This window comes from Thamnophis sirtalis, unplaced genomic scaffold, assembly GCF_051295495.1.
Source record: "Thamnophis sirtalis isolate CommonGarterSnake01/CBP01778 unplaced genomic scaffold, rThaSir2_p1.2 scaffold_1, whole genome shotgun sequence".
NCBI lineage: Eukaryota > Metazoa > Chordata > Lepidosauria > Squamata > Natricidae > Thamnophis > Thamnophis sirtalis.
Window position 1 is genome coordinate 24847622 of NW_028261381.1, and position 19749 is coordinate 24867370.

General features: G+C 34.9%; 1 protein-coding gene across 1 annotated transcript in view; it reads right to left on the bottom strand.

Moving 5' to 3' along the window:
- The window catches only part of UBR3 (ubiquitin protein ligase E3 component n-recognin 3), a 94413-nt gene that overhangs the window by 54550 nt on the left and 20114 nt on the right, over window positions 1-19749 (bottom strand). The window contains exons 7-20 of the mRNA XM_087709251.1: window positions 18417-18547; window positions 12926-13154; window positions 11651-11830; window positions 11082-11215; window positions 10071-10157; window positions 9305-9370; window positions 9129-9218; window positions 8084-8212; window positions 7937-7989; window positions 5136-5269; window positions 2968-3053; window positions 2070-2211; window positions 1525-1621; window positions 337-478 (exon numbers count right to left, since the gene is read on the bottom strand). Of these exons, the coding sequence (XP_087565377.1) occupies window positions 337-478; window positions 1525-1621; window positions 2070-2211; window positions 2968-3053; window positions 5136-5269; window positions 7937-7989; window positions 8084-8212; window positions 9129-9218; window positions 9305-9370; window positions 10071-10157; window positions 11082-11215; window positions 11651-11830; window positions 12926-13154; window positions 18417-18547 (1700 nt within the window). The remainder of the gene's footprint in view (window positions 1-336; window positions 479-1524; window positions 1622-2069; window positions 2212-2967; window positions 3054-5135; window positions 5270-7936; window positions 7990-8083; window positions 8213-9128; window positions 9219-9304; window positions 9371-10070; window positions 10158-11081; window positions 11216-11650; window positions 11831-12925; window positions 13155-18416; window positions 18548-19749) is intronic.

The window sequence follows — 19749 nt, forward strand, 5'->3', positions numbered from 1 at the left end:
GGGGAATAAAAGCTTCCCATTCAGAATTCAATAACTGAATATATGAATGAATGTTACAAGAAACCTCAGCCACAACTGGAAAAATCCTTTCATCATAATATTATTATTATTTTTAAAAGAGCTAACTGAAAAAGTACATGCATACTAGTAAGCTTAAATATATGTACTTGTGTTCAGTTTTTCTTTTGGAAATACAATAAAAAAGAGGAAAACCTGTAAAAGTTTTGTACTGCATTATATTGTGTGTACTAAAAACAAAAATTCACGCAAAACTTAAAACAATGTTGAAAGTAAATTTTAGTTTCAAATTCTTTATCCCAGCCTTTCCAATAGTACCTTGTAGAGTAGAGTGAACAGTACAATGTGTAAAGTTTTGCAATGCAAGAGTTTCATGAGTCCTTTATAGCTTGAGTGCAAATGTGTTCGTTTCTTGTAAGGAGGCCAAGGATTTCCATGGACTTTTCCACTCTGTTTTAAACTGTAAAAGACAGAAATTCTACACTGAATATTCTTTACCTGTAAAAGTGAAGAACTATACACTTGAATTTGGACCACTTTTTAAGCTAAGGATACAATAGTTGGAGGAAAAAAGGAATAGAAGACTTAGGGAAAGAAGAAACTCAAAAGGTTGATTTCCAATCTGATTTTACTTCACTTGAAGGAACACATTATTCAATTCACTAAAAAATGAAAAGGTTATATATTTGTGAAATATGGCAGGTGATACATCATTTTGACATATCATTTCTAAAAACTAAAGAAATAAGAACATAGACCAAATCTAGCTCAGAACCATACATTTCATAATATTTTTGCAGTATACAAGAAGTATACATACAACCGCTATGTAGCACCCTAACAAGGAAAGGGATAACTTGTCATAATCTGTAAATAAAGCAGGTTTTCCCTGGCTAAATTGAAACTATATATAAATATTGATCAGATTTTAGAGTTTATCCACACCAATGGATTTTCTCTTGACTATATTCCAGCCACAATTGATTCAACATGCAATACTGAGTCTTGCATATATTCGCAGATTATTTCTCTGGTACTTGGTTTAAACACAAGAAATATCCCATTATATTTAGAAGCAGCTTGCATGCAATTCACCTAGATTGGGCACTAACATAATATAGAAAACCACAATTATTGTTACTATTTCTGATGCAAAGTGTCTATTTTCCTGAATAAGCAGAGTACTGCTGCCAACAAACCAGCGTTAAAAGATAAATTAAAAATTCAGCCATTAGCTTGAAGATGGCTAGTTTTAATTGGTAAGCCTATATTAAAGGAAAGCTGGGGTTTTTTTGCCTCCTTAAATTTTTCTGTAAGGGACCTAAACAGAAAATTAATTAATTCAGAGGGAGAGAGGGAAAAAGGGGGAGAGACAGACAGACAGACAGAGAGAGAGATAAAGACAGAGAGACACAAAGAGACAGAGAGAGAAATTCCAGTTAACAGCTTCCTATTTCTGTTATATAACGGTCTTCCTTTTTATGACACAGAACATATTCCACTTACAATGCAGTATATCTATCCATTGCAGACTGTACATCTCTGCGATAAACTGTTCGGAGAATTACCATGACTGGGTCAAATTCTTCATCCCAGATCTCAGCTGTTAGAAAGAATCAGAACATATTTACTATTATATTATGAATATTTCATTATCGTAATTTTATAATTCATAATGTGCACAAATTCATAATGTAACTATATTAAATATATAATTATAATTTAATATATAGCTATGTATGTACTATATAGATAGATCAGTGACAGAATGCACTTTTGTTTTTCCTCACAATCTCCACTGTCACAACCTTTCTTCCCCAATATTAAAACTGAGCATTATTATCCGTTATATTGTTTTTTATACATCGAAAGTAACCATACTGTTTCTTTAAATCAAGTGATTAAGGAAGCAAAAGCACATATCATTCAAACATTCTGTACAATTAAAACTATATAACTGGTGTTAAAAATGAAATAGAATTATTTCTGAACTTTGTAGATTGCTTGAAATAAGTTGCAAATGTACAGTACATTAATACATTTTATCCTACCTTTAGGTGTATACATTCCTTGCTGCATGGAACCCCCTGCCTCAAATACAGGGGCTTTAAAATCAGCCACAGCCGACAGCATTGATTCAAAACTTAAACTTCCAGGAATAATGCCACTTTTAGGATTAGGATTTTCTGGAATGTTATCATTTGGTTAAGACAATAGCAATCATTAAGAAGATATTTTCTGCAGCAAGGTTTGCCTGTAAACATTGTATTTATCTGTTTAGGAGGAAAAACCTATCAACATGACCTTGTGAAAATACTGAATTTCACCACAAGAGGTCTCTATTAGATCATTTAAATTAGAATCCCATTCTAATTTTACATTTTAGTCTTTTGAGGATTACAGGAATTAAATTTGTAGTACATCTTTAAATAGCCAAATTTACATAGCTAGAAGAATAATGGTATACTGCACTCTTCTGGTTCTTTGTATATATTGCATAACTTTTAAACAGATTTATGCTTCAAACTATCAATTACATAAGATATATGCTTATTTGTCCTGGTCCCCTCTACCCCTACACAGAATTCAAAGCCCAACGAAGTCAAGGCACTTTATCTAAATGCCAAAATATAAACAAGTTTTAAATCTTGTGTCACTTCTTTAGAAACAAATTGTAAAAGAAGCGAAGATAAAGTGTGATAGATTTCTTACATCAAAACTAGAAAGACTTGCCTTGCTGATAGCATTTTGCCAACCTGGTAATACAACAAACATTTAAACTTTAATCCAAGATTAATGTGGTTTTTGTATGTAAAGCTTAGCCACAAATAAGGATTAACTTGATATAGCCAGCACACATTCAAAAATTTTATTTGTAAAATAAATGAAAGCAAAATGCAACAGAATGCCTGAAATCATAAATCAAATAATTTCATATAACAAGGATATAAGGTCTAGTAGAGAACTATGAGTTCTGTCATTCATGCAGAGCTGAGCTACCATTTCGGCTCTTAAAATCTCATCATCTGTCATTCCTAGGAAAAATTGATAGGGAAATTAGTATACTCAAACACTAAAAATAAAAGATTTGTGTTTACTATGCAACTTTTTAACTAAGTGATACACCTGTTCAAATGGCCTAAAGTATATTGAAGAAATCCAAGTATAATACACGTGTATGATATTACAAGCCCAGTTCCATGTAAGAGACCTTTATTAGACATTGAGTCCCATTGAATCATATAGGCTTATTTCTGGATAACACATATATAAAATGCATCGTAAATTAACATTCTCCTCAAGCTGATACCAACATTTAAAAGGGGGGGGGAGGGGAGAAGCTACTTAGTGGGAAATTTTCTCCAGATTTTAATTTCAAGTTATTAAGGCATTGTATAGTTAATACATTATATAATTATTGACTTTTAAAAAATCCCTCACACACAGTTTTTTTTTTAAAATAGATATTTAAAAAGCAACTGTTACCAAGCTTGGGACTTTGAAGTTGAGTCTGTATCATAGGTATATTGATTGTGATGATTAGATTTATCTCAGCTACTATATTTATTGTTCCTTTTGTTATGATGCTTTTTATATGTGTTCATTCTTTGTTATTGGCCAAGATTCATATGTTTTAGATGGTAGTAATATAAATAAACGGATCACATGTGCAATTACAGTATTTTTAAATGCCGTGTTAACTTTTTATATATTTTAGTTTTTTTAAAAATAGTTTCTATCCCATCTTCATTATGCTGGTTCCATGACCATAATAAAAATTTGATTGAACTATCTAAACAATTAACTTTTACTTATTAACAATAAATCCCTGCATGAGTCAATACTTCAAAAGACCTTTTATGAATGCAGTGGCATATACAGTATAAGAATAGTCTGATGCAAATGCATTTGATCATTTGGTCCAACATAAGCTTGAATTTTGTTAAATCATCAGAAATGAACTGTTTCCTTAATAAAGACAAGGAAAAATAAAAAGCTCAAGTAGAGCAAACGCTAACCATTTTGCCATTACTGATCATTTTTCCAACTGACATTAGATTTCACCCTTCTATGGAAATAAGTAGGACAAGAAAAGCCAAAGCTTTTTTTTTTTTTTTTGGTAGTTTGGAGTTGGGATAGAATAATCCTAATGTTAACTTTAGCCCTACAATCTAGCTAAAGTTTAGAGAGTAGACTGCTCCCCCATTGCCAAACCAGAAAGAAATGTTGGATCTGGCTATCTGGTTGTGCACGGCAGGAGTAACAGGTAGTATTCATCTGCCTAGCTAGAAAATAAACTAACATCTTCTCTTCCAGAGATGAAAGAAAAGTTGGCTATTTTGTTGCAGGCATCCTGGAGACTTCAAAGGTCTCAATCAATAACAAAACAAACTAAGTAAGAAGAACCAGATTGTTTTTCCAGGATGTCCAAGCAAAGTCAAGAAATACTTCTGCCTTTATCCCTAACAGACTGTTGAAAACATTGAACTAAATGAAACAACTGATTTGATGCAGTATTTATTTATAAAAATTTATTGACCACCCATCTTACCCCAAGGTTAACTCTGGGCAGTTTACAATCGTTAAAGATGAAGATAAATATAATAACAAACTAAATTAAAACAAGCCAATCACTACGATCCAATGAAAAATGGGGCAAGGGCAGGTTTGTTCATCGATCAACCACCTCTACTGTGGTGTTCCCCCATTGGGGCCCAAGCTTGAATAAGGCAATTTTCTACAATTCCCCAGTTTCGTAAGTCTTTAACTAGAATAGGTAATAAAAGATTAAGGATCAAAACAATAATGCTGCACATATTTACCTGGGAACTAGCCCCATGAAACATAACAATGGGCCACTCAAATTAAGAATTACATGTTGGCTTCCTTAACTATGCCTTTACTATAGCAATCATTTGTAAAAAATAAAAAATGTATATTTAACCAGGTTGCAAGAAATAAGAAAATAAATTGTTACCAAATAGTTTGTACCTGTTGTTACTATAAGTTATCTGCCCCTACCCCATAATTTAAAATTCATTAAGGTCTGTGTTACGGACACTTGCATAAATAAGCTGCTAAAAACTAAAGCATAGAAGAAAAGACTCCAAGTTCACCTAAATGTAAACGTAGACTTAAAAGAATGACAAGAAAGGTTAAAGCGCCTTCTAACATTGACCTCTCATGCTCCGAATCTAGCACTGTATTCTGATGTTGGGAAGCCATTGTTAAGAGATCGACCACTTTGAACCTATAGGGATAAAAAGGAAAACAAAGACAAATTCAGAAATGTAAGAGTGCAAGGGTTTGAAGAAACCTTTGAATTCATGCGACCCAAAAATCTATTCTTACTAACAACGTGAGAGGGTTATGAAGCTGTAGAAAATCCTGCCATCATACACTCGTGCTATCATATAACATATTCTATACATTATATAAAGAATTAGGCCCCAAACAACATTATTAGCTTAATTTGTAAGGTCAGCATCCCTTTTATGCTATCCTTTTTCTAAAATGTCTTGGACCTATCTTGTATTTTCCACCATTGTACTCTACAGAAAATGGAACTTGGCTGACATACCTTGAAGGCTTCTTCCAATTTGCTATGAAGAGGGCAAGCATGGCCTAAATAATCCTAACATCTATGAAGGCAAGAAAATCAAGTAACTAAACTCTTGCCGATTATCTTTCTTTAGCTTTTTGCCATTGCTAAGAGCAAGAAATTTGAGAGGAACCTCTATAAAGGTACCCTGAGCAAGAAAAAAAACAGCCTAGAAGAAGTTGGCTATATTGCTAAAGAAACGTATCAGTCAAAATAACATGTGCATTGGGATACGTTCTTTCTCCCAAACTAAGAGACACTTTCTGACCAGTGTACTATTTGATGTTTTGAGGCATCCAAGTCTGGGATACTGGTAGTTGTCGCTTACTCACCGTCTTGTTTAGTTACTGTTCAAAATTACTACTGTGGTTAAAAAAAGTGTGAAAAATCTTTGCATTTATGACTGTCAAAGCATCCTAGTTATGTAATCATCATTTGGGCATTTCACAACCAGTGCACATTTACAACAGTCATGTAATTGCCATTTGCATGATTCCTAATCAGCTTGTGAAAGCAGAGTTAATGGAGAATGTAGAAATAAAACTGCAAATTGTGGGAACATAGTATTTTATTTAACATGGTAATTTACATAATGACCAAATGGAAAATTATAGAAGTCCATCATAGTCATGTGATTTTCCATCTTAGTGACTTAGTGAGAGTTTCCCATCCCAATTGTGATGAGAAATACCTCTATGTCGAACCTATGTAGGAATGTAGTGAACTCCACTAGGTTTTAAACAACCTATAGAGTCTATATGGGAGAAAGAATCAATGACAAAGATTGACATCCAGAAGACCCTATAGAGGCATAAAGATCCAACATTCAGCTCTACCAAACTCTAGTGAGGGGAGGATTTGGAAGGAATGTTTATGAGATGGCTACAACCATAGATTATGCAATGACACAAGTTTCTGACTTAAGAAATTTCTTCTTGAGAATGGGATTGGTTGTTGTTTTGACTGTGGAAAGTTCCATACAATGGAAATTCCTGGATACATTATTTTTGTGTTATCCCAGAATTAATCTGGTAAACAAATTCCAAACCGCTGCCAAAATGAATGAGCTGATTTCTGATTACATAAGTTTGAAAATAAGTAGGAGTTAAGTACAGGGTGACGCCTTAATAGAAGGCTGAAAAAGAATGTCAGCAGGTGTACAGGTGTATGAGAAGTGATAGACTGGGGGGGAGGGGTGTTGCATAGAGAACAACCAGAGAGTGGGCACAGGTGTATAACAGGCAGATAAAGAAACTCCCTAAGTATCCTCCCTAACTTATGAAACTGGAAAAAGAGTCAGTGGAAGATTTGTACTTTCAGACTTGCAAGATTCTTTTAAGGTAGCCTTAAGAGTAAAGCAGAATTAGCTCACTGGGTCGTGTTTCCAAATAGTGGAAAGGCTGACAGAGATGTTCCCATTTGTTGTGTTTTCAATGGGAACAGCTTTCCAAATTGTTATAATTATTTTCAGTATTATAGAAATATCCTTTCTAAATAGGCCTCTAGATGAATTATTTTCTTTTGAAAGGTTTAATGGGAAATTATTTCTGTAAATCAGCATTTCTCCACTGGAACTCTAGAGTTGTGTGAGAGGTAGTGATTAGAAGAAAAAATTAAGAACATTTTTTTTAACCGTGAACCATGCGATGCTAACACAGTGATGGGAATCTTTATATCCACCGCAACTCAGTTGCCAACTTGATGGTTTAATGTAGTTGTAAAGGTTTAGGGAGCAGCTCTATTTTGAATGTTTCAAATTTGTCTAGATAGTTTCTCTCTTTTCCTCACATCTATACAGTTTGCAATTTTAAAAATGTGTACTGCGGACATATTAACTGGATGTACATTTGTTGGAAATTGGCTTTTTTTGTTTATTGGTATACAAGCAGAATAAATACAGGTAGTCCTTGACTTACAACGACAATAGCGCCCAAAATTTATGTTGTTATATGAGACATTTTAAGTTAATTTTGTCCCATTTTACGACCTTTCTAACCATAGTTGTTAAGTGAATCATTGCAGTTAGTAGCACAATTATTAAGTGGCTGGCTTCCCCATTGACTTTGCTTGTCAGGAGGTCACAAAAGTTGATCACATGACCCCCCTGGGACACTGCAACCATCATAACTATGAGTCCATTGCCAAGCCGCCAAATTTTGATCATGTGACCATGGGGAGGCTGCAATGGTCGTGTGAAAAATGGTCATAAGTCACTTTTTTCAATGCCGTTGTAAATTTGAATGGTCACTAAATGAACTGTTGTAAGATGAGGACTACCTGTAGATTATTTTTTTATACAAAATAATAGCATCTTACCTTTCAAAAACTGAGGAAATAAAATAATCGGGGTCAAGTCGAGAAGCACAAACCTTCGGAGAAAAAGCACACATACACATATGTTAGTTATCATATTCAATTATGTACTAACACTAAACAATGGAGTCAAAGAGAGCGTTGACCTACCTGTAATAGATAAATGTCAGGATCAATCATAGAATTACAGAAGTGAGACTGCACATATGTCATGGCTTGTCCTTTAATCTGCAGGCCGTTCCTTACCCACATATTACTATGAATTTCAGAAAGGCTTGCCTACAAAATGTGAGGGAAAAGGAAAACAATTTTCACATTATTATATTTTATAATTGTAGATAAGCATGTGATCTATTGACTGTGTGTGTTTTTTTATTTTCTGAAAATACATTCTTATATTGAGTTATACAGTTTTTGCAGCAGATCTCCATCAGGATTGAAACCTATGAAAATATTTGTTCTTTTTAGGACCACATATGCATGCTATATCAAGAAAGTAGCAACATATCTAAGTTTCTTTTTTATGCTTTAGTGCAATGATTGCCATCTTCAGCTCCTAGAATAAATTTAAACATTCAATAAAATAAAGTGGTAGTCCTGATAGTACCTTGCCTATTTTTCTTGTATTTAATTTCCTTTGAAAGTTCTCTCATGCTTTTGTTTCTTGAAAACTACCATTATCTAGCAATTTGTCTTTCTTTACTGTGCTCCTTAGGAACACAAATATAAATTGAAACATAATAAAATAAAAATGCTTTGACATAGTGACAAGAGTTTGATAAATACATTCAAGTTGGACAGCTAGAGTCATACATTCTGCTATAAAACAATTGCAATTTAGACTAAACAATTTAGTCTTCCAAGGAGTGTGAGCTGTTCTGTGTGGGGTATTTATAGTGCCTGTTGTAGTACCCCACATAGAACAGCTCACACTCTGCTAGAGAGAAGTTCCTTGAGGATGGGCTCCAAAGCTGAAAGCTTGAAAGACTAAAACTCTGGTCCCAATGACCAATCCAGATTGGATCCTGTAACATTATGCTGGGACACGTGTATTCGCCTTCATTCATATAAATCAATTGCTTCCAGTAAATCCTAGGCAAATTGAATACTCTGTCTATAAAATTTCATCAGTGATCACTATTTGACACCTCTCAAAAGTTTACATAATAGTATGCTGAGATAAGAAAACATTTACCTGAATTTGAAGTGGATGAACCATTAGTTTCATCAACATCTCCTGGTCTGGAAGAAGAGAATCTAAATCTAGCTCTTGACATTTAACAGCCTAAAAATAAAGTAAGTGCATATTTTATCCTCATGTAATCTACTTGTAGAATGTCCAATTTTACTCTGCAAAAATGATTTACCTACCTTACTCAAAAACATAGCATAGTAGCGATGCAATGGGAGATGAAACGTAACCTGATTAGGAGTAGGCTGCAAAAAAAGGACATTAGACTATTAGTAAGAAATTCAACTTGGGGATTATGACAATAGTTTTCTGGACTTGAGGAAACATTCATAGTCAGAACTCAATTTTGCCCTGAAAATCAAGATCACTGAGTCCCCACCTTATCGATGTTTTCTGAAACATTCAATTCATAAAATGTGTTTTTGAAGTACTTGGTAACATAAAAATGAATTTGAAGGGAAAATCTGATAGTGGGCAAGTAAGGATAAATGCCATGTAAGAATTGGGGTGGGGGGGGAGCTTTGCGAGTGTATTTGTCATTTCATTAACAAAGATCCTTTACAAATCATGCAATAGAAGTCACAACATCTTCCAAAGGGATCTATGGCTTGCAATGTGTAACTGCTCCCTGCACAGACAACCCACCAACTCTAATTACAACCATATTACTGATTTACCTAAATATTGATTGTCTATATTTTTAATTGAATATCAAGGATAAAACTCATCTCAATTTCAGCACATCCCAAAGAATTTATACCTTCAAATATTTGTGAGGGCAGAAAATTCTGAATTGCGCCCAAAAAAATATTAAAGGTGAACTGGTAAGCAAGAAATGTAGGCTAAAGGGGAAAAACATCATTACATGTAATTCCAAAATTATATGATATTATATGGTATGATACGATGTTCAAATATCAAATTAAATATACAGGATATACCCACCTCATCTACAAAGTTGATTGCATCAAACCAATCCTGAAGTGCTTCTAGGCAGTATCTAACAACATTTCGTGTGTACTCTTGCGTCTCCTGAAGTGAATTACAAATGTTGCACAGACTGAAAAAAACAAAGACTTGTAGCATTTCAAAGACGTAGTAAGGTAAACGCAGGAAGGCTACATCTTCCATGTTTCTTTTTTGTTTTCCCTAATGTGCCTTGGATTTACAGAGCTCCACTCATGGGAAGATTAAACACAGAGGTGGGGTTTTTTTGCTATTACTTCTCACTTAACAGTGGTTGGAAAGGTTAGCAGTTAGACTTATATACCGCTTCATAGGGCTTTCAGCCCTCTCTAAGCGGTTTACAGAGTCAGCATATCGCCCCCACAGTCTGGGTCCTCATTTCACCCACCTCGGAAGGATGGAAGGCTGAGTCAACCTTGAACCGGTGAGATTTGAACCGCTGAACTGCAGATCACAGTCAGCTGAAGTGGCCTGCAGTACTGCACCCTGACCACTGCGCCACCTCGGCTCTTTGGGTTGCCCCCAAAAGGACCTTCTTTACACTACTGTAGATAGGGAGAGGGACTTTGCATGAAAAGTTTGGGGGGGGGGACACCCTCTCTGCTTCTCTTAATTCCTTCCATGAACAAAAAGAGGATTTGCATTTAAAGGAAAGCCCAATGCCAATATTGGAATCAAGGAAGAAAGCAAGAAAGTGTTACAGATTTCAGGAAAAATAAGAAACAGTTATCCATTTTCCAGGAAAACTGCAAACTTGTTCTTCACACATATATATTCTCTTTTTTCTTGGCTTGCATTTCTTATAGTTGTGTCTTATGGCTGAATGGCTCTTTCTGATCAGATATTCAGGCCAACTGGAATAACATAGTGTATTGGCCCAACGGATCACAAGATTCAGTACTTAACACAGGTTGATGTTTGATTTGACCAAACTGCATCCCCAATCATAAAGATCCACAGGAGGGAGGGGGGAACCATAGCTCAACTTACCCTGATTTTGCAGTGTGAAAGTAAGCCCCACATTGGTTGAGCACAGGCCTCAAGTTCGGCAGCAAAAGCAGCATAGTACGTCTGGGATTCAAACTCAACATGTTCATTAAGTTCTCTTTTATTTAAATTCATGCCTTAAAAGATTGAGACAACATTGTATACTTTAGCTATGAATAATAATGCATGTTTCACACTGTTCAATAAATTTGCTGCTAGCTATTTACAAAAAACTGTTTCAAGCATGCATTAAACAACGAAGTTAGTCAAATATATGTGGGATAAGCATTAAAAGCAAGGAAAATGGCCAAGCAGAAAATAAAAATTTGAAGCTTAATCCTTTTACAGCCCATGTTCAATGCAAACTGATCTTACAACAGTTGGAATACTGTTCTAATTGTAGAAGCCAATTAACTTCATTAATTAATTAATTACAATTAATTACAATATTTGTAACAGCTTTTGAAAAATAATCATTATAAACTCCCTCCATATATGTTTGAAAATGTTCCGTAAAACCGTTTCTCTATTCAAAAATAATGTGTTTGAAATGAAATGAAAGTATCACATACCTTGAAAAAATGACACAAAGTTCATCCATGTTACCAGTAGCCTGTGATCTTCTAAAAATTTCTTAGCCACACTTTGATGTGAAAGGATATTAATAAAGTCACTGACAAGTGGCCAGTAAGTATTGTTTTTTAACAGTGCTTCTCCACAGTTCACAACTACATGTAAACTGTTTTCCTCATCTAAAAGTAAAAGCAAATGTTAACAATGTGTTAAAGATGCAATAGTTAGATAAAGGGATATATATTAAGGATATCTAGGGAGACAGAAAACATGCTGTTATTCTACTTTAGTACTGATAGTACACCAATAGCAAATTCTCTTTGAACCAATCAATGAGTGGGATGGATTTAATAGCATCTTTTCCAACATTACTTCAAATGGGAGAAGAGGGAGTAATCCATAGGGGTTCGTGGCCAAACCTGACTTATCCTTGCTCAATGATGGCCAAACTTGACTTATCCTTGCTTGATGATGGCCAATATTCAGACATCTCCAATAAATACTAGCAATCAGAGGAATGTTTGAAATGGTCCCCAAAAGCTATATTAGGATTGATGATACTAAGAGGTAGATAGCTGAAAGCAACATCTGAAAAAGTCCATAGGCCTTCTATATTTCTATCTGAAACAATGTGAAGTGGACAATGCTGAGACAGAAGTTGCTATTGATAATACTTCAGTAAAACATGCTTCTGCTTCTGGTATTGCAACTTCATCAGGTGTGAAAAGGCATGGGCTATAGGTATATGATGAAAAAGAATGAGGTTGGATTACAGCCATACTTAGCCATAATCTTTTTTAATCCTATGCAGCTCATAACAGACTTCCGACAGAAGAAAATCCCTTCCCATCAAAGGAAATCTTCGTAATTTGGTGATGCAAAGCTACTGCCAGGCTATTTTGGAAACCTATTCACAGAAACCAGAGTAACCAGGTGCTTAAGATTTAGAAAGGAAATGGGATAATAAGCTGTGCCTCCATGTATTTGTGCAGTAGACTAGAAAAGAATCCTTTTTACTTGCTTAAAAGGTTTAACTAGAGAAGTTGGATCATTTCACATGGGGCAGAACCCATTTGATTGAAAGTATAAATGTTAGAACAGAACAGTATCCAAGTCTCTTAAATATTCTGAAAGTAACATGATGACCTCAACAAGTGATGGATTTCTATTTCCTTAATTCCACCTAGCACGGACTTACTAGAAGTAAAATCCAACAATTTTGAACAGCATTGTTCAAATGAGAAAAATTATCATAAAGCAAGATACACACTTACCTTGTAACTCACTTTTAATAAGGCAACTCTCCATCATATATAGAAGGACAGTAACCATAATATCAAGCAGTTGGCATTCTTCTGTCACTTGGCGTGCTAATTCCTCATTGCTGAATAGCTGGACGCTAATGTGTACGATTCTGTTAGACATGGTATCAGATTCATGGCTTTTCTTCAGTGTTTTCATAATAAAAGCATAATGCTGCACAAATGTTTTAGTAAAAGCAATCTGTAATGTATAAAACAAATATTAGTGTTACAATTTGCTCTTTTCATATATGTCACAGTACGTATGCACTGTATGTATTGCTTCAATTATTTTACACCAATCTGGCTGATTTTGAGAGGTTTATAAAAATCAAACATCAATAATAAAAACAATAACAACTCAAAATACAATATCCACAGCACAATTTCTCAATGAAGACCACATTATAATTCATTCTATCCTTCAATTCCTACCTTCAAAATAGTCAGGTCTGACAAGCTTTTCAAAAAGTCATAAGAAAAGGGGTCAACTTCACCTCAAAGGCCACCCTGTTACATGGAAAGGAAGCTTTGATATCTAATTCTCTCACGGTCATGTGGTCAGAGAAAGACAATATATTGCTTGATAGTGAGATGAGAAGCATATAAATTTAATGAATAAAAATAAATTTTAAAAATGTCAAATATATTTGTTAAAAAATAAAGGACAAGTGGAAAAACACCACTGCTCAAAATTGGGAGCCAAATTGTCCACTATATTAGTATGGAGAGTATAAAATTTAAAAAAATACTTTATATAGTGTTTCTATATATATGTTGCAGATAATTTTTAGCTAAACATGACACACCTACAATATTTGGAGTCTCAAACTCTTCATCTCACTGATCCCTTCAAGAATTTTCCGACTATTCACTGATCCCCCTCCCTATACTTATTATACATGTATCAAAATAATTAAATACTAATTTAATTGACGGAATTATGAAAAGTAGTAGTAATAAAATGAACTCTTTAGTCCCATTGACCCTTTGATTTTGATTGCTTTGTAGGAACCTTACTGTCTAAAGTATAAGATCAAATGCAACGTATTTCTGCAAATTTCAGTACATGCTCACTATTTGTTTGCGGTTCATTACAAATTGAAAATAATTAATATGACAGGTATTAATTTGGAAACACTTTTAATATGCATTTTGTAGCAGCTCCTTTGGCGAAATAAACATTTCCAAATTTTCCTATAGCCAGCTAAGAGTCTGTCTATTGTTGCATTTAGAGTTTATCCCCACCCCCACCCACAAGTCTTTTTTGCAGAATTCTTCTACTCAAAAATATTCTTAGGACTCTTTACATGCATTGTGTATTTGAGATCTCCACATAAATCTTCAATAAGCTCCAAGTCTGGGGACTATGAGGCTTTTTCCAAAACCTTTACTTCTCTTTCTTGGAAGATCTTCATGAATGACTTGAAGGAATGTTTTAGATTGCTGCCTTGCTGAAATATCCAGCCTCTTTCCAGATTCAATTTCTTCAGTTTTAGCACCATTTTGAAGAACAGCTCCACTGCAGTAATCTAGTTAGAAGATTACCAAAGAGTGGATAGCAGTAACAAAATTCTTTGTCCAGAAAGGTTCTTAACCTGCCTAAACTAATTAAAAGTGATGTTCGCAGTGGAAGCTCTTCTAAAGGTAAAGGTTCTCCTCGCATATATGTACTAGTCATTCCCGACTCTAGGGGGCGGTGCTCATCTCAGTTTCAAAGCCGAAGAGCCAGCGCTGTCCGAAGACGTCTCCATGGTCATGTGGCCAGTATGACTAAATGTCAAAGGCATTATCTTTCCACCAAAGGTGGTTCCTATTTTTCTACTTGCCTTTTTACATGCTTTCAAACTGCTAGGTTGGCAGAAGCTGGGACAAGTAACAGGAGCTTACGTCACTCCGTTACGTGACGCTAGGGATTCAAACTGCTGAACTGCCGACCTTCTGATTGACAAGCTTAGTGTCTTAGGCACTGAGCCATTGTGTCCCTGGAAGCTCTTCTAGTGACCCTCAAATCTCACATTGCAAATTGCAATTCTAATTGTTTACAGAAATATAACACTTCCCCAAGGAATATTTTAAACGCCACTCAGTGAAGGAGCATTAACTACTCAGTAACAGAAAGTCCTGCAAGGCAGAAAAACCTTCCTCCTCTGCACTTAATTACATTTGTAGATTGCAATTTGTAGATTGCAGTTTTGTTCAGGGTCTGTCTGTTTATTTCTGCTTTGCTGTTGTTTTTTTCCTTTTTGCCTTTAAGTCCTATGTTGACTCCTAGTAACTACCTGGACTAAACTGTACTTTTCTTGGCAAGATTTTCAGAAAGGCATTCCCTCTTTGGGAAGATCTGGGAGGTTATTAACACTTCTTTATAGGAAAGGATCATGCTTGCCCCCTAGGAAACATTCGCCTTTTTAAGGAAAGGATGCTGAGAAGATGGTATGGAACAAGTTACAGAGCATCCTAGAAGACTCAGAATTCAGGCACAAAAACAGCATTAGACGGTCTGGAAGAATATACCCTGCTTGGTTCTATTAGATCTCTTGACAGCATTCAATACTATTTACTATGGAATAATTCTGGATCTCTTTCAAAGGTTGGGAGCTGGGGTCTCTGTTGATAGGGGAGGAGGGGTTGTATCTGAGTGTTTTGACTGATGAATATGGATGAAAATGGAAGGGAACTGTTCAAGTCTATGGGAAATCCAATGTTGAGTTCCATAAGGCTCAAGGCTCTCCCTCATCAGCAAAGGAGAAATTAACATCGACATGAAATCACTGTAAAGAATCAGCCATCAGTCTGGGATAAGGATACCCCATTCAGAAATACCAAGAAGGTCTTGAATCAGTCTGAAGGCTGTAGGAATCTGGATGAAGCAAAATAAATTTGATTAAGTCCTACCAAGAGGTAGTTGCTAGCTGCTGATAAGCATCTGGGCACATAATAGTAGACCTGGTACTCACACAGACAGGGTTGTGTTATCCCTAAAAGAAGCTGTTCTTGACTGGGATTCACAACATCTGCTCATCAACAGGTGGAGAAAGTGGCCAGGACTCTTTCCCACTTTTGGCTGCTATGCCAATTGTGACCCTACCTGGACCAGAATGCCCTGACCTTTGTAATTCATATCTTGATCATCACCCATCTAGACTTGCTGAAACATGATATGCAGTATATTGTCCTGTCTTTGAAGATGGTCTACGAGTTACTAGCAGCATAAAATGTAGCAAACTCATAGATGGAAAATATGCCAACATAGAATTACATCTAAATTCAAGTAATTAATTTGGTTGCCAAAGCTTCTGAAACATTATCTCTAAAGCCCTACAAAACGTAGACAAGGCTGTAACAGACAATGCTTGCCAGCTAAATATATTCATTCAATCATTAGCCTCTCTTTGGGAAGAACATTGGATGTGGGCAAAACAGCAGCGTGTTTTCACCCATAAGTATGCTCAGACTCCACTTTGTTGACATTCCATAAACAAATCAGTTTTATTCCATTTAGACTTTAGCCTGAGCTGACTGATTATTAAGGGTGCCTGTCTTCTTATCTTCTTAAATTACCTTTTAAATAAGCTTTGTGTCCTTTTTATGTTTTCTGTTTTGTTCTGCATTTTTGCTGTACGCTAGCCAAGATCATTTGGAATTGTGGCAAATTTATACAGTAAATACAAATTAAATAGATAAAACAAGAGAACATTAATCTTATATAGATTAAGTTTAAATTTATTAACTGTAATGAAGTGTCAGGATGCACAAGTATTGGTTTAAAATAGCCTCTGATCAAACTAAATTAGATAAAATGGAGAGATAATAGAGAATATAATTGTTCAGTCTCTCTCCAAATTATTTCTCCCAGAAGCCCAACCATGTGTAATTTGAACTCAATTTTTAGGTATATTTTGTCACCTAAAATTTTGGCACCTACATTATATTAATGTAGTGGGACTGTACAATGAGCAGAAAGATAAAATATGCTTTACAAATAAACAAGAAGTAATACAATTCAATGAGTTCAGTTAACTGACTAGCAGAACTTCCAATAGATAGATCCTGGTCCAATAAATTACAATGCATTATGTTTTTTTTAAAGAGCCAAAAAAGTAGATGTGAAATTACTAAGCAACAACTTTACTTTATTTTTAATTAATTATTCTAAGTAAGATCACTCCATATTATTGCTAAGAATCAACACCAGCTTAATGACATAATCAATTAAAATATACATTAAAATAGGTTACATTGTTAAGCAGTCTCATATAAAGATACTTCTATACAGCAATTTTCTTCACACTTATTTCAATTGTGAGTACAGCCTTAAATTTTAAATGCTACCAAAAAAATGACAAAGTCCGTACAATTTTGTATGTATATATGTGTGAATATAAGTATTCCTAGAATTTAGAGTATTAAGAGTTATAGTCCCGTTAATTATGGAAGTCGAGCACAGAAAATGTAAATCATTCTTTTCATAGCTTAATGCATTATAAAGAACCCATGCCATGTCTGATTAAACAATATTCTTATCTTGTTTCCCCAAAATCTCTCACATATAACTAGCAAAAACTCATCAAGCTTTTATCATTCAATAACAAGGAGGGTTCTTTTATGATGTCAGAAATGGAGCAGTTGGCTTGACTGGGCAAAGCAACAATCAGCCTTCCAAAAGGAGGAGGACTTTCATTTATGGTTCACATTTAATAAAACAAGGAGACTACTGCTCTAGAAGAATAAGAGGCACAAAGAGGGCCTTGCCCAATTCATCCAACCAGGAGGCCCATGTTAATTTCTCTTAGGTCATCTTATCTACAATACATTTTAAACAAGTTTTCAAACCAAACAATTCTTCTCAAAGAGATGCATACTGTAACTGGTTAAATCAGGCTGAGTGTACTGATTTTATACAAATTCTGTATGATACTATCTTTCTTTAGGCTTCCCATATTCCATCTTTTCCAATAAGCTCATTTTTACATCAAAACATTTGGGTTAATTTGCTTAATTTGTAATCTTCCTGATGTACAATAGTATTTGGTTGCACAGCTAGTCCTCTGTTAAATTCTATATTTCTGGTTACAGGGAGAATGACACTATTTTTTAATTCTTACAAGAGCTGGCCTGAAAGAAGATATTTTTGGTAGAAGTGGTTGAATAAATCAAGAGGTTCATAATTATATTTAATGGAAATAGAAATAGAGATCTACCAGTGAGATATTATATTTTTACTTCCAGCCAACTCATAACATTGTTCAAAACATTTCTGACTTCTTTCAACACTATCTTGATATTTTAAACTACTGCAATTTAGTCCATATTATTTTCTATACTATTTTCTCTTAGTATCCTGAATATTGTGTTAAATTGTTGGACATTTGCCTCTAACAACAGCCTTAGACTATTACAAATGATTTCACAAATCACTGTCAAATTGTCAGGTCAAAAGAAAGAAGAAATACGCTAATACCTTATAATCTTGATCTGGAAGCATGTTGAGCAAGAAAGTTACCATTTTCTGAGGAAATTCGTATTTTATTGTCCAAAATAATAATTCTTCTAGAAAACATTTATGCTTCAAAACATCCATGATGGACTGATCTGTAGAAAAATGAGAATAAAAGCTAGATGGAAGGGTTCATGGAGAACAGATTACAAAATTTATCTGGATATTTTTGAGACAGACACCAAGATCTCTTGAAAAGTCCATATTTTAGAAGATTTCATATGGCTGTCCAATGCTCCTGACTCTACTCAATCACTGAATGCGTACTACACAGCTGCATCTGTAAGGGGGAAGAGGGCTGTCAAAAAAGTCAAGATCGCAGTTGGACCTTCATAACTGAAACCCCGCCTCTCTTACACAAGTCTCAACATTGCTCACAATGTACAAGAGGCAGAGTTTCAATTACAGTCATGAGGACCATCTTGATATTTTCCTCTCCCCAGAAGTTTCTGTTCATTGTCAGAATAGAAGAGAAAGGTCTGGATTGAAAGAGTTTTCGTAGCTGTAAGGTATTTCTTTGGGGGATGGGTGGGAAGGTCTCTGACAGTGTTAACAGGTGTGGTGGCAATACAATAACATGTACTGGACAAAAGGAAACTATTTATCTCTTTTATTCACTTTTCCTTCCGAAGTGAATAGCCAAACTTAAAACAAGCACAATATACCTATTCAAGATGTAGAATTTCTGTTTTATCAAGAATTAAGTAATAAACAACATCACTGAAAATGGATAATTTGTAAATTTTAACAGCAGGGGAACGAATGCTGAGGCACATATAGTCTCAGGTTGAAGATTTCCTGTTCTGAATGATATGTGGATCATAAAAACATAGACAGATCTATGATTTCTTGCAATAGTTTGGTGTGCCAATTGACTGCAGGAGTCTGGGAGGCATGGAACAGAATTGTTAAGGCAATCTAGCAAAAGACAACTTTTTCCAATGATGGCTGCAGTTTAAAATTCTTTTCAGACTGCAGACAGTGTGGAGGGGCAAAAAAGTAATTTTAATGGTCCCCCCCTCCCAGATATGGGGGTTTTAAAGTCAGTTTTCTGATGTAACATTTGAAGGAAGAAGAAAAAAGTTTCGTTTTTAAAAAAGATGAATTTTAGTGATGTCAATAGGACAGAAAAGTTACATACAGCTAATGGACAGCTGCTTATCCAACTATGCCCTAAGCCATTTTACCTCTTGGGATTCGAAAATGCATAGAACTATAAAATAAGGAACACTAAATCTTCTAATCAGTCTATATTGCTCATATGTGAAATACTATAGAGGCAAAAGTGTGTGTATAG